Source organism: Colius striatus, chromosome 2 (genome assembly GCF_028858725.1).
Source record: "Colius striatus isolate bColStr4 chromosome 2, bColStr4.1.hap1, whole genome shotgun sequence".
Taxonomy (NCBI): domain Eukaryota; kingdom Metazoa; phylum Chordata; class Aves; order Coliiformes; family Coliidae; genus Colius; species Colius striatus.
In genome coordinates, this window is record NC_084760.1 from 62,820,860 (window position 1) to 62,843,347 (window position 22,488).

At 38.1% G+C, this 22,488-nt stretch overlaps 1 protein-coding gene across 1 annotated transcript in view; it reads left to right on the forward strand.

Moving 5' to 3' along the window:
• Positions 1-22,488, forward strand: part of ARFGEF3 (ARFGEF family member 3) — a 92,636-nt gene that overhangs the window by 11,625 nt on the left and 58,523 nt on the right. Inside the window, exons 3-4 of the mRNA XM_061990781.1 lie at positions 4,425-4,506; positions 8,105-8,236. Of these exons, the coding sequence (XP_061846765.1) occupies positions 4,425-4,506; positions 8,105-8,236 (214 nt within the window). The remainder of the gene's footprint in view (positions 1-4,424; positions 4,507-8,104; positions 8,237-22,488) is intronic.

Here is a 22,488-nt window from a genome sequence, read left to right on the forward strand (position 1 = left end):
TATATGAGATTTGAATAGAAACACCATGTTTAGGAAAGCTGTTTTATGTCTCTGCAATTACCTTCTGTGCTGTAAAATAATTCTTCCAGACCCTTGTTCTTCAGTGGCTCTCACTGTATCCTTTGCACAGGTGACCTGAGACAACAGCAGCAGGTAAAAAGTGGTCACTCTCTTCTCTTCCACTTTTAGGGAAAGAACACTACAGCCAGGATCCATTATTGCTGCCTCTTTCTTCTACTTTTTTTTTTTTTCCCTTTTACTTCCCTTCATCTCCACCTTCTCTTTTGGGGAATGTGTGTGTTTAGGTTGTTTTTGAAACTGAGCCGTCTTTGCAGAGTACTGCTGTGTAGACATTTGCAAACAATGCAATTAGTATGGGTTTCAACTTAGTACACCACTTATTCTGACTACATCTTTTTTTTTTTTTCACTACACCATCTCAGCTTCCTTTTCCTCTAGCTTCTGTTTTGATTGCTTTGTTTCACCTCTCAATGCCCAGTATACCTTACTGTGAATCTTTTGGTAGCTTCCTCTCCTCCAAGTCAAAGGTGCTCTCTTCCTTTCATGTCCCTTTTGTGTTGTACCTGACTTGTTGGTATTTGTGCCTAAACCTGTATGTGTGTATATCTCCACACCTGCACATGTCAGTATAGAAACTTGGGAGTTACAGTCTGAAACTAGTTTCTGTACACTAGTGTAAATGGAATATGTTCTTAAACATGTTTTGATATATATGGATGTATACCAGCTTATTCTGAGAACTTGATATATGTAAAATGCCTTACATGTGTAGCACAGAAAACCTGAATGGTCACTTGGCAGTGTAGAGCTGCAGACAGTGGAGTAAGCAAAGAGATCCCCTGGTGCAGGACCTCACAAACCTGGATGGAATTATAAAAGGACTGTCAGGCATAAGAAGAAACCTCAATGCCTTTCTTCATTGCACTCCAGACTGAATTCTGGTCTGCATTATCTCTTGTGCAACCTTATTGAACACAGTTCTTAAATGGTAGACCTTAGTTAATTTACATCATCCTCTCCCATTCTGCCTGAGGTGTATCTGCCATGTCCTTCTGTGTTCTCATACTAGCAGATGATGCATTTCAGTGCAGGCCAAATTGAAGTGTGGAAGATGGTAAAGCTAATCCAACATTCTGAGGTATCTCTCCAGGTGTTTTATAGCTGTAGCATGGAAGTGCTAAAGATTTAATTGACTGAATGTATAACAAGAACAGGAAATGACACAAGGGCAATTCATTTTCTTGGAGAATACAGTGGGAACACAGGCAGCAGCAACCTTAATTAGATTTTCAGTTAAACATTTCTAGTATGGATAGGAAATTCAGCTAATTGAATCTATTCTAATTTCCATCCTCCTGTTTGCCAGTTTTTGCTCTTCATTTTGCGAGATATCTCAAGAAACAACTCTCATTGTTCTCTGCTCATTGCAGTGTGTTATGACAGATGGTAGGCAACATGCTGATGTGCAGGGTAGCTACATATAAGCTGTAGGAGCTCCCACCTGTCTTCATTGTAATGAAACTGAACTGAATCCACTCCCAATGGCTTGTGACTGTCTTCCCTTTCCCCTTTCCTCCCAGTCTCCATCCACTTTAATATGAGAATAAGCTTGTTTTGTATTAATGATGCCCCAAATATTTATAAGCTGTTGCAATGAACTGTAGAAAGGCTAAGAGAAATGTGATGTTCTGCCCTGAAGAGGTACAGGTCTAAATAATCATCGGTTTTTAGCATCCCTGCAGTTAGTCAGACACATTATTGTGGATTTTTTTTTTCTATTACTTTCTTCTCCTCGGTGTGTCAGGCTGATTGAGTACCAGTTAATACAGAGGTACCTTGTTTTGGCACCTGTTGATCTACTAATTTTAAATGTGAGTTCTGACCCGCTGGGTGATAGTGACAACTTTTTAAAGAGAGAGTGTGTAAAAATCACAATGTGAAAGTTGGCACCAAAAGATTCTTTATGGGCTAGAGCTATATTGCTGTGGCAAGTTGTATCACAATTTGCCTGGATACTACATATGTTCCAAGGTCCAGGCAAAACTGGCAGTAAATACATAGGTGGTAGCTAGCTTTGTCCTGGCTAAAGGATTACTGTCTGAACCCTGGAGGAGATGTTTTAGCAGTTTCTGTAGATCAGGATGATATGACACAGAGGAGATGTTTCCTAGATGTTCTGTAGCTCAAGCTGTTTTTGAAACCAAACTCACAGGTTTTAAGAATCCTTCCAGTTAAGTAGATTCCAGAAACTTTCAAGAAAGAGCTTCTGAGAAAACTGGGCTTTGTGCCTGCCTGATTCTCAGAATATCCTAAATGAAGCAAATGGTTTAGCTTTTAGTTAGAAACCTATTTTGAGATACACATGTAATGTGCTTAAAATTCTTTAGAAACTGGCATATTTAATGTTTCTTTTCGCAAGGTTCCTGTGGTATTATGTTAAATGGCCTTTTACAAAGTATCATAACCAGGGAATTAAGTACTAGTATGAAAAGACCTGGATATTCTCAAGAGGTCTTTGCCAAGCATGGAATCTTGCTAGATTGCTTAATTGAGCCATGTTCATGACTCTCAAGTCTTTAACTTCTCATTTAAGGAAGGAGTTGCATTTCAAAGAGCAAGTAGCAGATTTGTGGTTCATGGGGTAGCTTGTGGTTTGCGCTCTTTTGGGAAAGGTAGAAAGAAGTGAACACCAACTGGACACACCCAAAATAGAGTTGACTTTTCAGAGTGGACATTCAGTCACCTTTGCAGGCAGGGTCTACTGGATTTACAAGCCAGATTCCCCAAAGCCAAGATGGGCAGTGTTTGGTAATCTCCATTTAAAAGTTTTTGAAAAAAAAAAGTTCAGGTTGTAGACTGCCAACTTTGGAGGGAGGTTGGTAGATTGTGGGCAGACTGTGGCACAGCATGACTTCAGATATTTTGTCAAAGCTATCTAAAACTTCAGTAATTACTTTTGCTCTAACCTAGAGCTAGTTATGAAGGAGAGATTTTGTGAGAGGAGCAGAATATGCATGCTAGTCTACTGCATGTGTTTCATTTGTGTCAGAACTTGACCCTTAGCCAGTGCTTTTATTTTTATATACTTTTGGGCAAAAAACTTACTTATCACTGGGTCAACTGAAACTAAGTGAATTCAGGTCAAAGGCAGCTGACAGGAGCAGAAGAAGGAAAAGTCTTCATTTTTGGTATTTTTTAGAAATTAAGCACCTTTGAGTCTGCTTTGAAAAGACAGGGATTTTGGGTGTGTATTTGGATTCACTGAGACTTGACAAAGAACACTCCAAATGGAAGAAGTTAGTACTCCTTGGTTTCTAATTGGTTAAGAAGAGACTCAACTAGTTGTTTTCTGTTCCTTCTTACCTTGCACCCTATGGAGTCACATTAATTTTCTCTGCATTGAGAGAGATGTGTGCAATGCAGACAGTTGGAGAACTATGACTCTTAAGGGCTGGCACAGAATGGTTTACCATAAGCAAATATGTCTATACAAATACAAAATTGACTGTATGTACAGATAAGTGCCTTTTTATGATATGTGACCTAATGATGTGTTGCAGACCTTCAGGGAGCCTGCAGCTGGACATGGGCTGAGGATCTTTGATCAGGAATGAGTTTCCTGCCAACCTGCAGGATTTGCTTAAGGGACTTGTGGTTACTAGGTGTTCATCAGATGCTGCAAACTGTCTCTGATAAGGAGCAAGGAGTACAGTGAGAAGTCATAGCTTCAGGCACTGTTTGATTTGGTCATCAAATTAAAAAAAAAATCAATATCTGAGCATTGAATCAAAAGCATCCAAAATACTATCCTAATTAGTGCTTTATTGTCTATATTAAATAATAGTGTTATTCTGTAACCAAAGTACAGCTTAGTCATAGTTTTCGCACATGCCAATTCAGGCATAAACCAAAGTCATTAGTGTGTGTCTACATCATGTACAGTTGGAGGCAGCTAACATGACAGGGCATACTGCACTGTAGAGGAGGCCATAGACCAAAACTTGACTAATAGAAAATGGATTAGGATCTCGCTTTTCTAGCAACTTGAATGTTTAACAGAAGCTAAGTGACTGAAGTGTAATGCCTATCATACTGAGTTGAAGGACCACCAGTGATCTGTGAATCCCTTCTTCAGTCTTTGCACATTCATGTCTGTACACAGAGGGGTAACAGTTGTGAAGTATTTTGTGAAATTTCAAATAAAAGGCCATTCTTAACTGTATGAGAAGAAATATGCCAGCTTTCTTTAGAGGGTAAAAGTGCTTCACAGAGTTGTGAAATTTTGCTTAGTTGCTGTGTGTGTTATCTTACTGAAAGTGATACAGACCTTCTGGAATATTACTCCTTTGAATACCAATTTTAATTACATCATTCCCTCTCACTTTATTTTTTATTTTGCCCAGAGAGAAGTGTCTCCTTCCTCTCCAACTGGCTCTGGAATCGAAGAGTGTGAAGCTAGCCCAACAGGCTCTAGCAGGGATGCAGGTATGGCTTTAGAGTGGGCATGTGTTAGCAGGTAATGGGTGTCAAGGAAATTAGGCTTTTCTTTTGTAAAATACTGGAAAAAAAGTATCTATCCTTGAATGGACATAACAATATTGTTTATGTTTCTGTAACAATTTTCAGAAGTTAGGATGCAAGTAAAGGCTGGTGAATCTGTAGAAACTAAAAATGTTCTGCAGGTAGGTGGAATTTCTGGCTTTTGATGTTGAAATGAAGATGTACTCTTCTTTGTGTGGCACTGTACTACTCTCTGTAAGCCTTGCCACTGTTAAACGTCTTAGAAACTGAGTCAAGTCTTGTTGTTTTCTTTGATTGGAAGAAAGGATTGCAATATGTAGAAGATGGAAAGGTTAATAGAGGGTCTGGGAGCTGCATTCTCTATATAGGCACTTTCCCAGGGCTTTTTTGTACACCAAAACCAGTAGGGGTAACATCTGATTTGGAAGTTTATGAACTTGCAAACTAAAAAAGCAGTGCAGCACAAGCAACAAAAAGATTCTCTTGGATTTGACAGTAAAAAAAAATAAAGCACTTTAACTTTCTTTTAGTTGGACAAAAATTTATGTATCAGTAAATACCTGTCACTAGGGGATGCCAGTTATGGAAGAGGCTGGTACACTGCTGAGGTGTAAAAATTCATACCACCATTTTCCAAAAAGAAATTCCTTTCTAGAAGGGCAAACATTAAGTTGAGGAGTATAAGGATGTAAGTGGATCTACCATTCTGTGATTCAAATTCACTTAATTCAGCATATGTGGTCTCAGACATTTGCTTAGAGAGTGCCCCATACTTGATGCAACACATGATTGTAGGATGTTTTGGCCAAGGGAAGAAGGTACTTTCTGAAGTACCTGTTACTATTGGATCCTGCCAGACAATATATATTGCCTTCTTGCGGTGTAGTACTCTGGTCCTACTCTCCAGTGCCTTGCATTACAAATAGATGAGAGATGGACGAGGATTGCTTTTAAAGAGAAAGCAACTTGAGCATACATCTGCTTTTGGTACAGGTATGCCTGATAGAAGAATGTTGTAGTGTGATCATCAACCAAGAACAGTGGGTGAATTAGGAATGACTCGCTCTCCACTGTAGGATAACTTCCTCGGGAATATTCAATAATGATAAATTTTCTAACTTGCTGCTCATAAACTTGAGTTCTATCAGGACTGTAATTGCAAAGTTGTGGATTTGCAGCATGATACTCTAACTAAGAGTATTATCTTCTATCTAGAAGTCTAAAAGGCAACAGTACAGTCCTTCACGTGCACTTGCTTTATGTCAAGTTTTATAAAGGACAGAAAAGCAAACAACACAACTGATGTCGTTGGAGATAGGTTAGAAAACAGGATAGAAGACAAAAATGGAGTGCAATACAACTTTAATTTACCACAAGTAGATCACAGGATGGTGGAGGTTAACAGGAACCTCTGTCCCAGGACCATATCCAGATAATATTTAAATATCTTCAGGGATGAAGACTCCACGACCTTCCTGGGAAACCTATGCCAGTACTTGGTCACTGTCACAGTAAAGTGTTCCCTGATGTTCAGAGAGACTTCCTTGTGTTTCAGTTTGTGCCTGTTGCTTCTTGTCCTGTCATTTGGCACCACTGAAAAGAGCCTGGCTTTTTTTCTCTTTGCAGCTTCCATTCAGATATTTATATACCTTTATGAGATCCCCCATGAGACTTCTCTTCTCCAGGCTAAACAGTCCCAGCTCTCTCAGCCTTTCCAGATAAGAGACATGCTTCAGTCCCTTCATCATCTTAGCAGCCTTTCCCTGGACTTTCTCCAGTAGCTCCATATTCTCATACCAAACTAAACATTCTCCTTTGTATAGAAAAAGGTATTATTTTACTTGTAGATTGAGTTAAATCTCATCAGTCTGTACCATGCTAAAATACTTAATACACTGATGTGTGGGAAGTTCTTTAAAATGTTGTTGTGGGTTAATGCTGGCCAGCAGCTCAGCCTTACCCAGCCACTCACTCCCTCTCAGTGGAAAAGGGAGAGAATTGGAAGGGTAAAAGTGAGAAAACTCGTGGGTTATGACAAAGTTTAATAGGGAGAGCAAAGCTGTGTGTGCAAGCAAAAGAGTATAGAAAATTCATTCACTATTTCCCATTTATGGGCAAGTGTTGAGCCATCTCCAGGAAAGCAGGGCTCCATTCTGTCTAATGGCTTCTTTTGAAGGCAGATAACTCTTAACTCTGAATGTTCCCATCCCTCCCTTCCTACTTTCCCTGGCTTTTTTGTCACTTGGGGTCAGCTGTCCCAGCTATGTCCCCTGCCAACATCTTGTGTACCCGTAGCCTGTTTGCTGGGGGCCAGTGTGAGAAACAGAAGGCCTTGATGCTCTGCTCAGCAGTAATCAAAACAAGGGTGTGTTATCAATAGTGTTTTGGTCACAAATCCAAACCACAGCACTCTGTGAGCTCCTATGAAGAAAATTAACTATCTCAGCCAAAATCAGTACAAGCATGGAAGATAAGAATTAGGAATGAACTGGTGAATGTGCTTATGAGCAGAAGCTGTGAAGGAAAATCAGTACAAAAGTGATGCAGAATGTACAGAGTGAAGCAAACTGCTCTCAGTTTGCACTCAGACAGCAAGATTGTGTTTTTGGCAACTAAGACAAGGTAGTTTTGCTCTGTCATGGAAGCTTCGAAGAAGACTGGAGCTTTGAAAAGACATGAGTGGGTACATCTATTGCAGGATGCCTGCCATTGATAAGAGACATCCATGAAGATGGTTACAGACTAAATGGAAGAGGCATTTCTAGTAGAATTGTAAGGTAATAGTGCAACTGGCCACACTGGGAGATACTGGCTTGGATACTGGCTTTTCCCAGGCAAAGGAAATCTGATTGGTGTAAAATAGTTAATCTGAAGTTCAGTCAATCTGTACTGAACACACTTCTGTGTATGTTTGTGGTCCTCATGACAGTCACTTACTAACAGTACTTTTCCTTTTGAGGACTTGATTATGTCCACTATTAGTCAGCTTCTGAATGAAACAAAACACATCTTGTCAGTGATTAGAAGTGCCACCTCCACAGTGCTTGTGCTCTGTGGCCAGTTGGAGCGAGTAGGATGACAGCTGTCTCTGTCTCCTGCTGGATAGGCTATCTGATAGCACTGGTCTGAGGCCAGGATACTAGCCTGATTGAGGGGTAGTTGTTGTTGTTTTGGGGGATTGAGGGGGTGGGGGTCAAGGGTTCTACCCTCTCTTTTAAATTGTTGAGAGGTTTTGCTGAGGCATTACTTGGAGTGGTTTATGATCTCATGTCAATTGCTAATGCCTGCTTTCTTTTGGACACTGGAAAAGTGGGATGGGGGAAAGATGGTACTGGAATGGTAGATGATTCAAAAGGTATTAACTGTCCTCTCAGTGTGGCACAAATCTCCCAGTTTTCATGTACTTCTTTATTTTATGTTATTGAATCAATTTGAAATTTGTACATAGAAAGCCAAGCCACCATAGTATCACAGACTGATAGGTTTAGGTGTAGTAGTTTACAGCAGAATCAGGCAGACGTAGTTTTGTCTCAACATTTGCATTGCCATTTTCTCTCTGCAGAAGCTGCTGTCTGATGAGAGGTTTGTATCCGTGGAAACAGACTCAGATGAGAAACAGTTGCTTAATCAGATGCTGAATGCCGTCAAAGTGACTCCTTCCCTCAATGAGGACCTGCAGGTTGAAGTCATGAAGGTTAGTGTTTTACACACGTCAGTGCTTGCAATAGAAGCTGTATAAATGAATGCTGGGGTTAACAAACAAATCAGCTGTTGCCTTGGAAATCTTCATCTTAGGATGATATTTGATTCCCTCCTTCCTGCTGGCAGATGTCAGGTGTTTTCATTTCTGTTTCCCTGGATTGAGTAAGACCTAGTTTATATTAAGAGTCAGTGTACTGGTGGTCTCAGTTTTAGCAAACTTAAACAGAACAGTGAACTCACTCCATGGGAGTTCACAGATAAATGACTTGTAGATTTGGAAGTTTGTATCTGGTGTTGAGCTTTAGGGCTCATGAGGTGGGCTGTGCAGGTTTGTAACTTTGAATTGTGTGTGCATAGGTGTTTTCTACTTTGTTAGCTATACATTCTCTTTGTAAAATGCTGATGATCAAGCACAATTTGTTTAGGCTCCTGGACTAGTGTACAAGGGAAGTTATTGTTTTCTATACTCAGAGGAAACTTCAATTTCTGTAAATGTTTTAACATTCTCCTGTATATGTTAGGAGGCTCAGTTACCATGAAGTACTGTTTTGGAAGGGAGATGCTGTTCTTGCCCTGTCATTGAGTTGGTTGTATGACTTGCCAGTACTGCCATAAAAAAGTGACTTCCAATACCTGTATCATTTGTGTGAAGCAATACAGTGGTGGATAGTTCTCAGATGTTTGGGTGCAAACTTTGTACTAGGGGGATGGTTGTCCTCTAGCTGGTCTTTGTTCCAAAATGGTTTTGACCAAACCCAGTAGTCTTTTTTGCATGTTTACTGTATCCAGTACTGATTGATATATTTGTATCTACCATGTAACAGTCTTTTACTTCTAAATGCATGGATCAAATATTTTATTTCTTTTTTACATGTACCATTCCTGTTCTAATGGATATATGTTATCCACTCTGAAACTGCTCTGTACTAGCTGTAGTCTTTGCCACTGACAGTCATTGCCCGGGTAAAATATGCACTCGATGTCAGAACAGGCAGATGGGTGAGTCTAGCAGGAGGAAAAAGGGAGGAGTATTTGTGTGAACCTGGTTTATGGGAGCAGACATATGCCCGGGTACAGGTTTAACTGGTGACACCCAGATATACGTTCCTAACCCAGCATGCTGCTTTCCTGCCTCTTTTGTCTCTGCAGTGAGAAAGGGGAAGGGTTAAGAGATAGCACTACTGAACCAGCAAGTCTATCTTGGTATGCAGAATTTTTTTGCAAGTTGCTTTTTTAACCTTCTTAAGTGTTGCAGATTTAAAGTCTACATGCACACTGTTTCTTTGAAAGCCATGACATACCTGTGACACATTGCCTTCACACTGAGAAGAATGTGAACACTGTATTTTACTACAGTTATGAGTTAGTATCTTCTCCAGTTGTCTTGATATGTGAGAAGTAAAAAAACCCAACCAAACAATCAAGCCAAAAACCCTAAAATTCATGTATGCTTTTTAAAGAAAAACAAAACAACACATGTTCAGTTCCAGTTTAAGTGCAAAAGAGGAACATAATCTTCTTTCCACTGAGTGAAATGTTGATGTACAAATCCTTTTCTGGCTAAAAGCATAGCAAATGCATGTGTGGTAAAGATCAGACTACATCTTTACATCCTGAGAACAAAGCAAAAGTTCTATTTTGATTTTAAACATTCCAGAAGACTAGAGGGCAAAAATATTGTAATCAGAGCAGGTAAAACTCAAAAGCTTTAAGTCTGAGCCTTGCCTAAAAGTCAAATCAAGTACAGAGATTTTTGCATTGTAACCTGAAGGTGTACAGATGCCATTGCAACACTTGAAAAGGTAGCTAACCCAGGCCTGACTGAATGGCTAAAGCCTTCAAGGGGGATTTTCAAGCAGCCGGTCTCAGCAATGCATGTGGATGCTTGAATGTGCTAAAATGTGTCCTCAAGGTAGCATATGATTGTATGTTAAATTGTGTTATTCCATCTGGAGGAGATTAAATAAATTTTTATCTAGTGCAGTTATTAGACACTCCTCAGCGTGAGCAGGTTTGCGTGAAACTAGGTCAGCAGTGATACTGGCCTGGTTCTTCATGACTTGCTGCAGGGTTGCATCAGTCTTGCAGGTATTAAGAATGCAACCATCAAAGATTACACAAAAACTTTCAGTCATGCAAAACAGATGTGAAAATAGAGGTGCAGGAGTACAGACTTCATTGCAAGCTGCTGTCATGTAAGCTCATAAATCACTTAAATGTGTTTGGGTGTTTTCAAATTTTGTCCAAAATATCTCCTGTTGTTCCAACTAAGTGTACACCAGAAATCCACACTTCATATATTATCCAAACCAAATATTTGAATATTTATTTCAATGATTTTTTTTTGTCATTCACCTATATTACAGATGCAAGTGTGAAGAGATTTGATTAGCTAAGGAGTGCACGTTGTAAAGCTTTTTACATTCCGATGACTGCAAATTTGAGTTGGCAGTGAAAGGATGAACATAGGAGAGAGGCATAAGTGCAGTTAGTTGCCTTGCTTGGTACCCTTTTGGAACCTGTCACGTATTGTTGTAAAGAGGCAGCATTACACAGGAATGGAATAGAGTAACTGTAATGGTTGCTGTAAATAAACAGGAGTACTAGCTGGACCTCTTCTGACACTGAAAAAACCAAGCAGTTGGGACCACTGTTGTAAAGTGCAATGATACTTACTATTTTATGGCTAGGTAACAAATCCTCCATATTCTTAAGGATAAGTGTCATGATATCTACAGATTGCCAGACTGGAGGGTCACAAAACTAGCACATTGACAGTCAGACTTAAGGATCAGGGCTGGGAACTGTGCTGGAATGCATGCTGGGCAGTTACGGAAGACTTCTACTGGCCAAGTGTAGCTGTCAAGATGAACTCAAATCCTTTCTCTCTCTCAGTATCTCTCTCCTCTGCACTAGGTGTGGTACCTCTTATCCTCTTTATAAACTTTTATTTTAAAATGGAATTTTACTTTTTGTAAAAGTAAACTTTTTTTACTAAACCCTAGGTTAGGAATTACTGCTAGTATGTCTAGTTCTTCTCAATACCAGTTGTGGATTGGACATTTATTTTAGATGTTTCATGGAGAGTGATTATGTGGGGAATTTACCCCCTTGAATTTCTAGAATAGAAGTGATACTCTGAAGTCCTTGTTGATCTTTTTGTAGGATGCCTTATTTTTACTAAGCAATTATTAATTGTTATGTCAACAGCAGTTTTGTACCCAAAAGAAGTCAGTGAGTTCCTCTTTTCAGTGAGGAAGGGGAAAAGACTATGGTTTCTCTGTGATATGAATGGGCAGTTATAACAAACATAGGTGTACTAACTGCATTTGATTTCCCACATAGTAAAGCAAGCTGTCTGAGGTGTATAAATTTTGCATGCAGACTTGCATGTTAACTGCTGAACCTAGTATTTCTTTGAACTACCTCAATGAATGTGCTGTCTGTGTGTTCTTTGTACTTCTGATACATTTTATGACAGAGATTTATTAGTGTTTTCACACTGGGGACTAAACTGAGGTTATTTAGGTGCTTTAAATAATATTAAAAGATACTGAGAAACCAAGAAATTTGGACAGTGTGACCAGAGGGAGTGGTGTATCTGACAGTTTAGCATTTACCTTTGCTGTTGCCATCATATTTTGGTATCACACCTTTGCCTCTGATTTCTGTATCATCACATTTTTACTAAGCTCTGCTGGCCATATCAAGGGAATGGGAAATCATACAGTGCCTTGTTGATCTTCTTGTATTTACATCAGTAGCTTAATTGCAATTTCAAACAGAAAGATCTAAATATTTTTACTTGTATATTTTCTTTGCAGTATTAATGAGAGTCAGCAAGGATGAGATATATTGATCTGTAATGAAATTCAGTGTTTTACCTGTGAGACACCAAAGCGACTCACTGCTCTATTTATACAGTTACAGATTTGTAGAAAAAAATAGGAGGTGTTGTAATTCAACATTTAATCTTAAATGAACACAATCAAGCAATATGGCTGGCCCAGTTATAATTGAGTGAAATGGAAGGGTGTATTGCTGTTGATGAGTAGTGGCATTTTGTTGACCTGAAGTGCTAGACTAACAAGCAGATAGTCTGCAGCAGAAAGGGGACATGTTTTAGATTGAGGAAGAGTATCTATCATGGGTTTGGTTGTGGAGTAGGAAGGGTCATGATTTCCCCCCCCCATTTTAATGCTTTTAAATCCTATCTTCAGGTGGTTTTAAAATGGCTGGAGTACTTCTGCTCCATGCAATTAAGACCTTTGATTGCAGGAACACATTATAGTATTGACAAAAGCACTATCAGATATGGTCAGGTCAGCAGTGGAAAAGGAAACTAATCTATAGCTGAGCCTCTGGAATGACGTCACTTCCAGCGTTGATGATTCTATGGATTTGTTTTGTTTTATTTTACTTTCTCTATTTGATTTTTTTTGGTAACTTTTTATCTGTAGCCTTGACCTTAAAATCCAGTTCCTCTGGGAAAGCATTCTGAAAATCTGGAATTCAGCTTTGAATGTAACTGTGGTGTTGAGGCAGGTGAAAACAAATATGAAGGGAGTGGATAGAACGGAAGGAATCCAAAAGAAGCAAGGATTTTTAATTTTTTTTCTTCTCCTTCCTTCTCACTAATACTATAGTGACTTTCATTTTTAAGGTGACAACCTTCTTAATAATACAATACTGTTCTCTCTTTATCTGTGATAACATTATTCTCAAATAAAAGTAAAAAAAAAAAAAAGGATTTAATAGATTTACTGAATAATTGCAAAGTAGTATATGAGTCCTCACCCAGTAATAAGCTTTTCAGATCAACTGGATACACTGTAATGTAGTGGGTATTGACAGTAACCAAGTTGCTTTTAAAGAGAAAGACATGACTGATTATTTAATATTTCCCTTTCTGCTGCTGACTTATTTTCTTCAGTACAGATAAAACTGTCATGTAATCCAGTGCACATCAGTTCAAGCTGTACCCAGATGTCCCAAGAAATTTACAGCTAGCAAGACAGAAATTGTCAGGCAAGAATGAGAATAATTATCTTTTATGAAGGAAACTTCAGTTTCCCGATTTGATATATTTTAAAATATTTGGTCTTTATTCTCCTGTTCTAAATAAGTGTTATGCTATGCTGGCCATGTTACAAATACTCATTATTCTTCTGCCAGTGAAACTTCCAAGCTTTGTTTTTTATTAGTCAGAGAAGACTTCACACAGTAATTGTGACTACTTTACTTGTGGTGTGTTTTGAAGTAGATTTGAAAATTTTCTGGAACAACAAAAAAAATATTATTCTGCAGTAACTTGAGAGAGAGAAGTCTCTTATAATTTCCATTATTTACCTATTGTCCATGGGTTACAGCTATTTCATTTAAAAAGGTTAATTTATTCCCAGTGAGTCCAGCTTGCATTTATTAGTGGATTAGGTGTTCTGCTTTCTGCTGAGCAAGAAATGGTTTTCTTTAGGCTTTCAGTGAGGAGTCAGCCAGAAGTCTTTTTAATCTGTGAATGAGATTTAATGAACCCTTGCTAAATCTGCTGTGTGAAGGCAATCTCTTTGTCTCCTCACTGATCCATTAATATAGCATTTGGGAAGTCTCCAGTAATAATATTAGACAGGTCTCTGCGATTTCAGTTTTCATTTTGGATATATTCAGAACTGAAATCTGAATTAGAGTTCTGTGGTAAAACTTCACTTGTGTAAACAGAAGCAGAATAGACCAAAGAGCTCTGCCTCTGAAATGTTATCTTTAGGCTCAATATTTGTAATAATTCTTTTCAAGATTGCTACCATAATGTTTTTAAGATGCAAAGTGATTCTTCAATTAGTAAGAGTCTTTTTTTTTGGGGGGGGGGGGAGGGGATTGGTTTTTTTTTTTCTCTGTAATAACTAAGTGAATTAAAGAGGGGCTCAGTTATGATGTCAAATTAGTCACTTGAGAAGGTCACTGTTGAAGATCCAAAAGGAATAGTAGAAAGTCTGGGGACAACTTTTTGTTTGTTTTATAACAATCATAGTTGACCTGTTTTATGTTCTGCACAACCATGTTACAGGTTGGGGGAGATAATCCTGATCTAATGCAAATACTGGATTAAAGTGGATTGTGCTTGAGCAACTGAGCAAAACATTGCCTTTGTTGCTATTGAACAAGGAGCCTCGCTTCTTTCTTTTGCCAAGACATGGAGGGTTTGACAGGGACCTATTTAGTTTTTTTTTCTTTAGCCCTTCATGACATAGAACAAATTATATTGTGTATGTAAAAAGTAGTTCTAAACTGTTTGACAAAATGTTGACAGAAAGCAACTGTAAAATCCCAGCCTCTGTGGATTCTGCACCTTTTTCGTGAATACTGGTAAATGAGCTGTTCACTGTATAAAATTCTCACAAATATGTTATCTTCTCATTCTTTTATGGTTAATCTTTGTGAAATGTGTATTTCCGCATACAACTTGTTATGCTAGGGGTTTAGGGTAACTTGTTTAGGACAAGGGATAATGGACACAAAAAGTTCCACTTAAGGAAAAACTTTCTTGTGAGGGTGTGGGAGCCCTGGCACAGGCTGCCCAGGGAGGTTGTGGAGTCTCCTTCTCTGGAGGTTTTCAAAACCTGCCCGGACGCATTCCTGTGTGACGTGATCAAATGGACCTACTTGAGCAGAGGGGTTGGATTAGATGATCTTTATAGGTATCTTCCAGCCCCTACCATTCTGTGATTCTGTGCTTCATAAATTTTCATTTGCAACTGTTCTGCTTTGTCTTGAACTGTAAAATTAAATGGAAGAGGAAGCTGGACTGAAATGATTTGAAGGTATATGTAAATGATATTATTCTCTGTGCTATCTCTTTGACATGTAAAGTAGTTTTATATTGGAGTAAAAAGAATTATTTCACTGCCCATTAAAAACAAGAATTGATTGGTGCAACAGTAAAAAGTAACTGGTATATATGGAGAAGGAGAAGAGAAACTGTCATTATCAGGATAAGAATCAGCAACTCAACTGCTGAAACTGTTCATTTCCATATTTGAATTAGTATATAATTTTAGAATAGGAGATTTTCTTTTCCCCTCAGTATATGTTATACAATGCAGTACTAGAGACATTTTTTTTGCATTGCTTGCAATAGAAATTGCAGTCTGGTTTCATTCTGAGAAGAGAGGACTGTGTTTTAAATGAAGTATATAATAAAAACCATTCAACTTTATTTGTATGCTTTAATTCAGATTGGTTTAAAATTATATTATTAAGAAAAAATTAATGCAATGCTGAAAATTTGTAGAAGAAAACTTCGCCTCTGTGTGTTTGAGAGCTCTTATAACAGGTGCCTGGTATGAACTGTCATAAGCAATAACTGATTTTTTTTTTTGTCCAGTCCATAATTCAGAGATGTGTTATCAGTCTGCACTGTTAGAGAGGAGTCTGTAAAGACTTGCACAATATTGTGCAAATAAGATTCTTCTGTAAGATCAATTCTACCCAGAAATGCTAGCTGGATTCCTTAGTCCTTCCTTCCCTTAGCCTTTTTGTATATTAAATTGTTGCAATGTGGGACAGCTACAAATCCAGACTGTCTTGGGTTTACTTTTCCGGGTTTTTTTTCTGGTTACTTTTAAAAGTCATTTTATACATGTACTTAGTTATAAGTAACCAGGTTAAAACACGCAAGGTAGGTCATTCCATCCACTGGAATTAAGACAAGCTCTTACCAAGTTAATTAGATCTATAGTAAATGCCTAGTACTCATAATTAAGGTTGTGATTAAATAACTCCCCTGGCTATTGTAGCAGAAACCACAGTCTTGAATGAGATTACCTGAACTTTCTTCTTAATGGGTTGAGAGGAATGAGTGTGGTAATAGCCTGAATATGGCCAATTGGATACTGGATGGTAGCTGCGTAAACACATCAGTTGTGAATGCAATATCTCAAAAATTCAGCCTCTTTCCAGGATCTATGGTTCTCCTTGGTACCTTTCTGTATTTGATTTCATAACATTGAACAACTTCTGTGAGTCTGGACAGCCACATGACTAAAAATTCAAGTGGAGGATTGGTCCTATCTCTTAAAATGTTTGCAGGATAGAAAACCTGCCTTAGTTTCTCACCTCGAAGGACTCTTAATGCAAAAGAAAAAAAAAAAAAAGCTTTCTCAGGGCTCTCTCAGCTGTGAGGTTATGAAGGTATTTTAGGGCAGAGAATATGCTTGTTCTGTCATGTTAGAACTGTCCCTCTTGGTGTGGCATAATCAGAATCATTGGAGTCAGGCATAAAAAGCAACAGTTGGAGGAATGATCTATCCTGGGGCTAAGGCATTCGTGGGAAGGGTGAGGGAGCAAGATTCCTGTCTTCTGTCCTCTGTGGTCCTTCCTCCTGCTGTCATGGATGCATGGACAGATGACAGAAAGGTTCCTTACTGCAATTTAATGCAGCAGTGAGTTTCTTTCTGGTTTTCTTGATGAAGACTCACAAGTGAAGAGAAAAAAAATTACCTGTGATACATGATGATCAAATACTGTATTTTACAGTATATATGCTCAGAAGTAGAGTTAATAGTGCACAGATTTGCCTCGTTATATAGATGGTTTTGTTATTTTTGAGCACTTGTGATTGGCATTCATTTTTTGCAACAGCACAGATTTTTGAAGAAATGAAGAAATATAAGCACTGCTGGTGTTTTATCACCGAGCTGTGCTGTGCAGCATATGCAAGCAGTGAGTCATTGGTCATGCATGCAGGTTTCCAAGAGTCATTGTGGAAAGTAACAAGTCCCTTGCTCTGGAAAGTGTAATTTAACACCTCTCTGGTGTGGAAGTACAAGTTCTTAACAGTCTTTCATTAGTCTTATATACGTACCAAGAACCTGGAGATTACATAGCCTTTAAGTAAGTGAATTGGAGAGACATTGTATGATCGGAAGATCAAATATAGAAACAATTCAACTTTCATGTGTCGCTATTTAATATTTTCCCTGTTCCTAGATATTATTGTTTATTGGAAGTGATAGTGCCAAGTTCTGCCAGCCAAGCTGGCCATATTACAGTGACTTGGAAGGGTCACTTGCCATAGCTTTTACATGCAATTATACACATACTCCAGATGTGCCCCAAATGATTTACATTAAGCTTAGTCCTTCTCTACTTATGAGCTTCCTATGATAAGGGCTGCTGCCACCCTCAGCTGTTAACACCATTTGGTCCTGAGGACAGTTGAGGAGAGAACTTGTATCCCAATAAACTGTCCTGACACTGCCAGCCAACTCTTGGGAGTCTTTTTCCCTAGAGCTCCTCATGGGTAGTTTTTATTAGAGAGGAAAAAGATATAGAAGTTTCATGTGGCATAGTGGCTGATGTTGCAACCACAAAACCAGCTTATCTGGCTTTTTGGGATCTTTTTCCTGGATGCAGGTCAGGAGATGGTCTAGGATAGGGTGAAATGCTCTGACAGGCCAGACAGTGTGGAATGCCACTACTTAGGTTGTCTTCAGGCTTTCTCCTTGCCAATTAATCTAGTGGCTTGAAACAGTAATTTTTAAATTAGCTGTTGTAAAGTACATTGTCACACAGGTTTCCTGATGTAGTTTCAGTGGAACCTTGCATGTATTTCAGAGTAAGGGAGTTGTTTTCCCTTTCCCCTGTCCAAAAAAAGTCCCTCATGGTCAGAATTTTCTGTCCAACCTTGACAGCTCTGAGTTTATTTACACTCATGCATTGACAACCTTTCTGATCATTTTGATAGTAGATGCATGTAACTTTGTTTTTATCTTAGAATTCTTTAAACTTTTTTGTTAGTATTTTTTGTTTTACTCAGATATATATCTTTCAACTCAAAGTAATGCAGTATACCTAAACAGACTGTAATCTGTGAAGGGGGAAATGCCATCCTAGAAGTGCTAGTGCTAGTCAGCCTTATTTTTAATCTTCTCTGCCTTTCAGTGTTAAAATTCTAAAGATAAAAGCCCCTGTCAGATACATTAAGAAAACCCATTAAATAACTATTAAGTAGTCACTTTAAATCATTTCTTTCCCTTCTACAACTGTACTACATAAGCAAAAGTTTCACTTGGTTTCATGCCACCATAAATAGTGTTCCGCAGTAGTTCTGTTTTAGTCTAGTGAGCTAATGGGCATCGTCTTCTGGGAGTATTTAGCATGTCATCACTGATAATGTGTGGCGTTCTTCTGTATCAGGTATAGTCCTTTTGTTTGAAGCCCTGGTGCATTCATAATGCTGAGCACCAGTTGCTGCTGTGATAGCAAGGTGTTTTATAGGTTTACTGATTCCCTTCCTTCCATAATTAAAGTCTACTGTTTTGTACAGTGATGCATGATGAACAAAATGTGCTTGAGTTTATTAATGCATTTAATTTCCCTTGCCCTTGTTTTCCTTCAAGGCCAAATAGTGCAACAGTTATTCTGCCAAATAACAGGACACCTCCTGTCCAAACTACTTTGCTGAAATACTGGATGACTGTTTTAAATGTCAAATTACTGAGTAAGAGAAAAGATTGTCTTACGGCTGGGTGTTTCCTCCTGGAGCACGATTTGAGAATCATGTGAGCATACATTGCATTCAAGTTTACAAGCCTGCAAGTAAAGTTGGTCAGGAAAGGCTTCTTTTATGAATCCCATGAAGTGATTAGAGGTGACTGCAAATTTCAGCACTCTATGGACATCCCAACTAAGAGGAATATGAGCGTTCTGAAGGCTTTGTCAATGGGACTTCAAGTTCCGGAATAGAAAAAGAATAGCAGTAGTGTATGGTTGTTGGACTTGACACTAAAAAGAAGTGCTGAAGCATCCTCAGGTGATGACAGATGACATTTGCTTTAAAAATGTGTACTTTTCCCCTTTTTCTCCATCTTGAGAATATAACTTATTTTCTTACACACCTTGCTTTTTTGATCTGCCTCCACCATAAGCTCTTCAGTGTGAGAATTGTCTCTTACTATAGATATGTCTCTTACTATAAATTATCTTTTACTATAAATATGTGCACTTGTGAAACTTAGCTAGCAACATTTAGTACTCTTACAAGCTAAAATGTTCTGTCTTTTTTTGTCTTTTCAAGATACCTCTCTTAAAATATGGGATAGACATTGTAATACCAGTTTAATTATTTGCAGTTCAAATCTTGTACATTTTGTGTCAATTGACCTTCATTATATCATCACAAACACCTTTTTTTTGTTTATTTTGGGGATTTTTGTGGGATTTTTTTGTTTATTTGGTGGGATTTTTTTTTCTTTCTACTTATTGTAAAAATTATTCATGCATTCATGTGTATAAAGTTGGTACTCCTGTACTCCAGGGACTAGGAATTGTATTTCTTGTTCCAAATCACTCAGAGCCTCAACAGTAATTAAAATGAGTACTTTCATTATGGAGAAACCATTTATGGAAATGTGATCTCATCCAGATATTTGCAAGGTAATGCAAGCCATTTAAAACATCCTGGAGGTTGTGTGACTTTGCAACTGTCTCTGCAGTCATGCAAGTTTCTTCTTTAAAAAAAAAAAAACAAAGTGAGGTGGTGAGTGAGAAAAAAGAAGTATGTTTTAGAATCCATACCAATTAAGAACTTATCACAGTAACACACAGTTGATTTTCAATCTTGTTTTGCACTGAGGATGTTACTAGGAATTGCTTTGTAGTTTAATTTTTGCTTCCTCTACCAATGATCGGAAAACTAAAATATCGTTGCCCAAGAAAACCTATCTTTATTTTCTTCAATTTTTTAAAATACAAGCTGTTTGAATTAGGGTTGTGAATAGTTAAGCCTATGGCATGTACTGCCTGGAGATTCAGTGTTTTTAGTAGTGGATCTGAATTATTAAATTTGTGTGTGTTTGGTTTTAATCCTATTTTTCACCCACTAATCTAGAAAAGAAGCCTGCTGTCTTTCAGTTTGTTCCACATAAATGGGAAGCCACACGAGTTGAGTGTCTGGAGCATTGCCAAGACTGTAAATAAGCCATGCAGTGGCACTGATAGAAACCATAGCTGAGGATAGTCTTGTGCATTGGTCAGAGACCTTCCTTCAGATAACACAAATGATTTGTGAGGGAAGATGGTAGCGAGCAGAGTAAGCCAACAATATACTGACTAATAACTTTTTATACTTCTTTTGTTTGATCCCATCAGATCCTATGTCCTTTCTCTAGCCAGTAGGTTCCCAGATCTCATTTTATACAAAGAGTAGCAGTCAAAATTTAACAGCAGTTTTTTGCTGAAATTCCCCATTGCTTCATTGATTGTCACTTCCTTACTGCACTTGATATCTGACTTTTCTATCATTTTCCTGTTACAAGCAGGTTATAGATACATGTGACAGAAGGGATTAGGCATATATGTATTAGCTTTTCACAGTTCAGCTCTATAAAGGTAGGAAATTAAAAAAAAAAAAGAAAGTTGAGGACAAGAGATTTTTGGAGAGCAAGGGCTTATAAGAATGCCTAAACCGGTGTGTACTTCCATGTATTGTAGTATGTAGTATGTTTTCATCTGTGGAAAGAATTAGGAATTAACTAATTGTACAAAATCAAGGTGGTACAAGAGAGCAGAAAATCAAATGAAGCAAACAAGGCTTTACAAGTAGGGAAAATCAGGACATGCAAACTGCTGAATAAGATTAGTCATGGGCCTAACTGTCCATCTTGGCTCTTAGCACAAGAAGAGATTTGTCAGTAGGAGGTAACAGTTTTCTGTTTCTGGGTTCATGAACTATGCACTCACCACACCTGTGTTTTCTCACAGCGCTGTATGGAGAGTAAAACTTAAAATTTTTCGTTAAATATTGAATATGTAATTTTAACCAGCAGCTGAGATATCACAACTATTAGAAATGTCAATAAAATTTCAGTGTAGTTAACAGGTGAGGAAGTGAGACTCAACGACTGGCTGTGAGGCTGGCCAGTTTAGATATCACTTAGTGACAACAGAAATTGTTCTATTTTGAAGTTTTAAATTTTGCAGATATAGACTGAACATCAGATGGAAATAACAGCCCTTATAATTGATTGGTTAATTTGGTGCTTATTAACTAAATGAGATTATTGAGGGGGTTTCTAATTAACCATTTACTTTTCAACTATTCTGTAAGGCTTGTTTTGTGGACAGGACGAAAAGATATTATTGTTTCTTGTCACTGGCACTTGTCCATGTGCCAGAAAATACAAGGCGTTGCAGAGAAATTTGCAGAGTTCATATAAAGAAATGCAAAGTACAATATTATTGTTTTTAATTAGAATTAGATTTCTTCCCTTGGCAAGTTCAAGTGCTCTATGGATTGTATATCTCCTTGTAATACTGTGGTAGGTAGGTTATGTGACATTTTAAGATTGCAGAATCATAGAATGATAGGATTGGAAAGGACCTTTAGAGATTATCTAGTCCAACTCCCCTGCAGAAGCAGGTTCACCTAGATCAGGTCGCATAGGAACATGTCCAGGTGGGTCTTGAAGACCTCCAAGGAAGGAGACTCAGCAACCCCTCTGGGCAGCCTGTGCCACTGCGCCATCACCTGAACAAGAAAAAAAAAAGATGAGAAAATCAATTTTTTCCCGTTTCATAGAAAGGGGAAACTCTAAAGAAATGCAGTTTCTAAGATAAGTTTCTTCTTCAAAGGTAAATGCCAAAGATCTGAAAAAAAGATTATAGTCCAGAACTCTTGTACTTCAGAAGAGTAGCATGTCCATGTCTCTTCTTATTACGGCTAGTATTTAGATATTACTCAGCTTCTACTTTTGCAGAATTGAATGAGAGATAAGGCAAGGTAACATATATAGAGAAATGTAAAATTGCCATTACACTTTAGTTTTCTTGGAACACTTTTGATAGTAAAACCTTCTTCTGTAAATAATAAGATCAAGTTCCTAGTTGGTATTTCATTCGCAAAACAAAGAAGCAAACAAGGAAAAAATCCAGAACATGGAGTAAAGTGTGACATCCTGTAGTGAAATACAAATTTTCTGCTGAGAAAAGCTTTTGTAAAGGTTTTCAAAATGCAAAGAAGGTTATTTGTGTTCTTCCACAGAAAAATGGTACACTCATCCGTGGACAGGCTCTTCTGCCTGTAAGAGCAAGTAGCCAACACTCAAAGCTACTCTTGTACAGAGAATTCAAATCCTGTCTACAATTATTACATAGCTGCTTTCCAGTAATGGATTTTTTTTCCCCTTCTTGGCACAAAGTAAATGCAGAGAGGAGTAGAGAGTCAATGGTGATGATGAGTGTTCAGTGGCT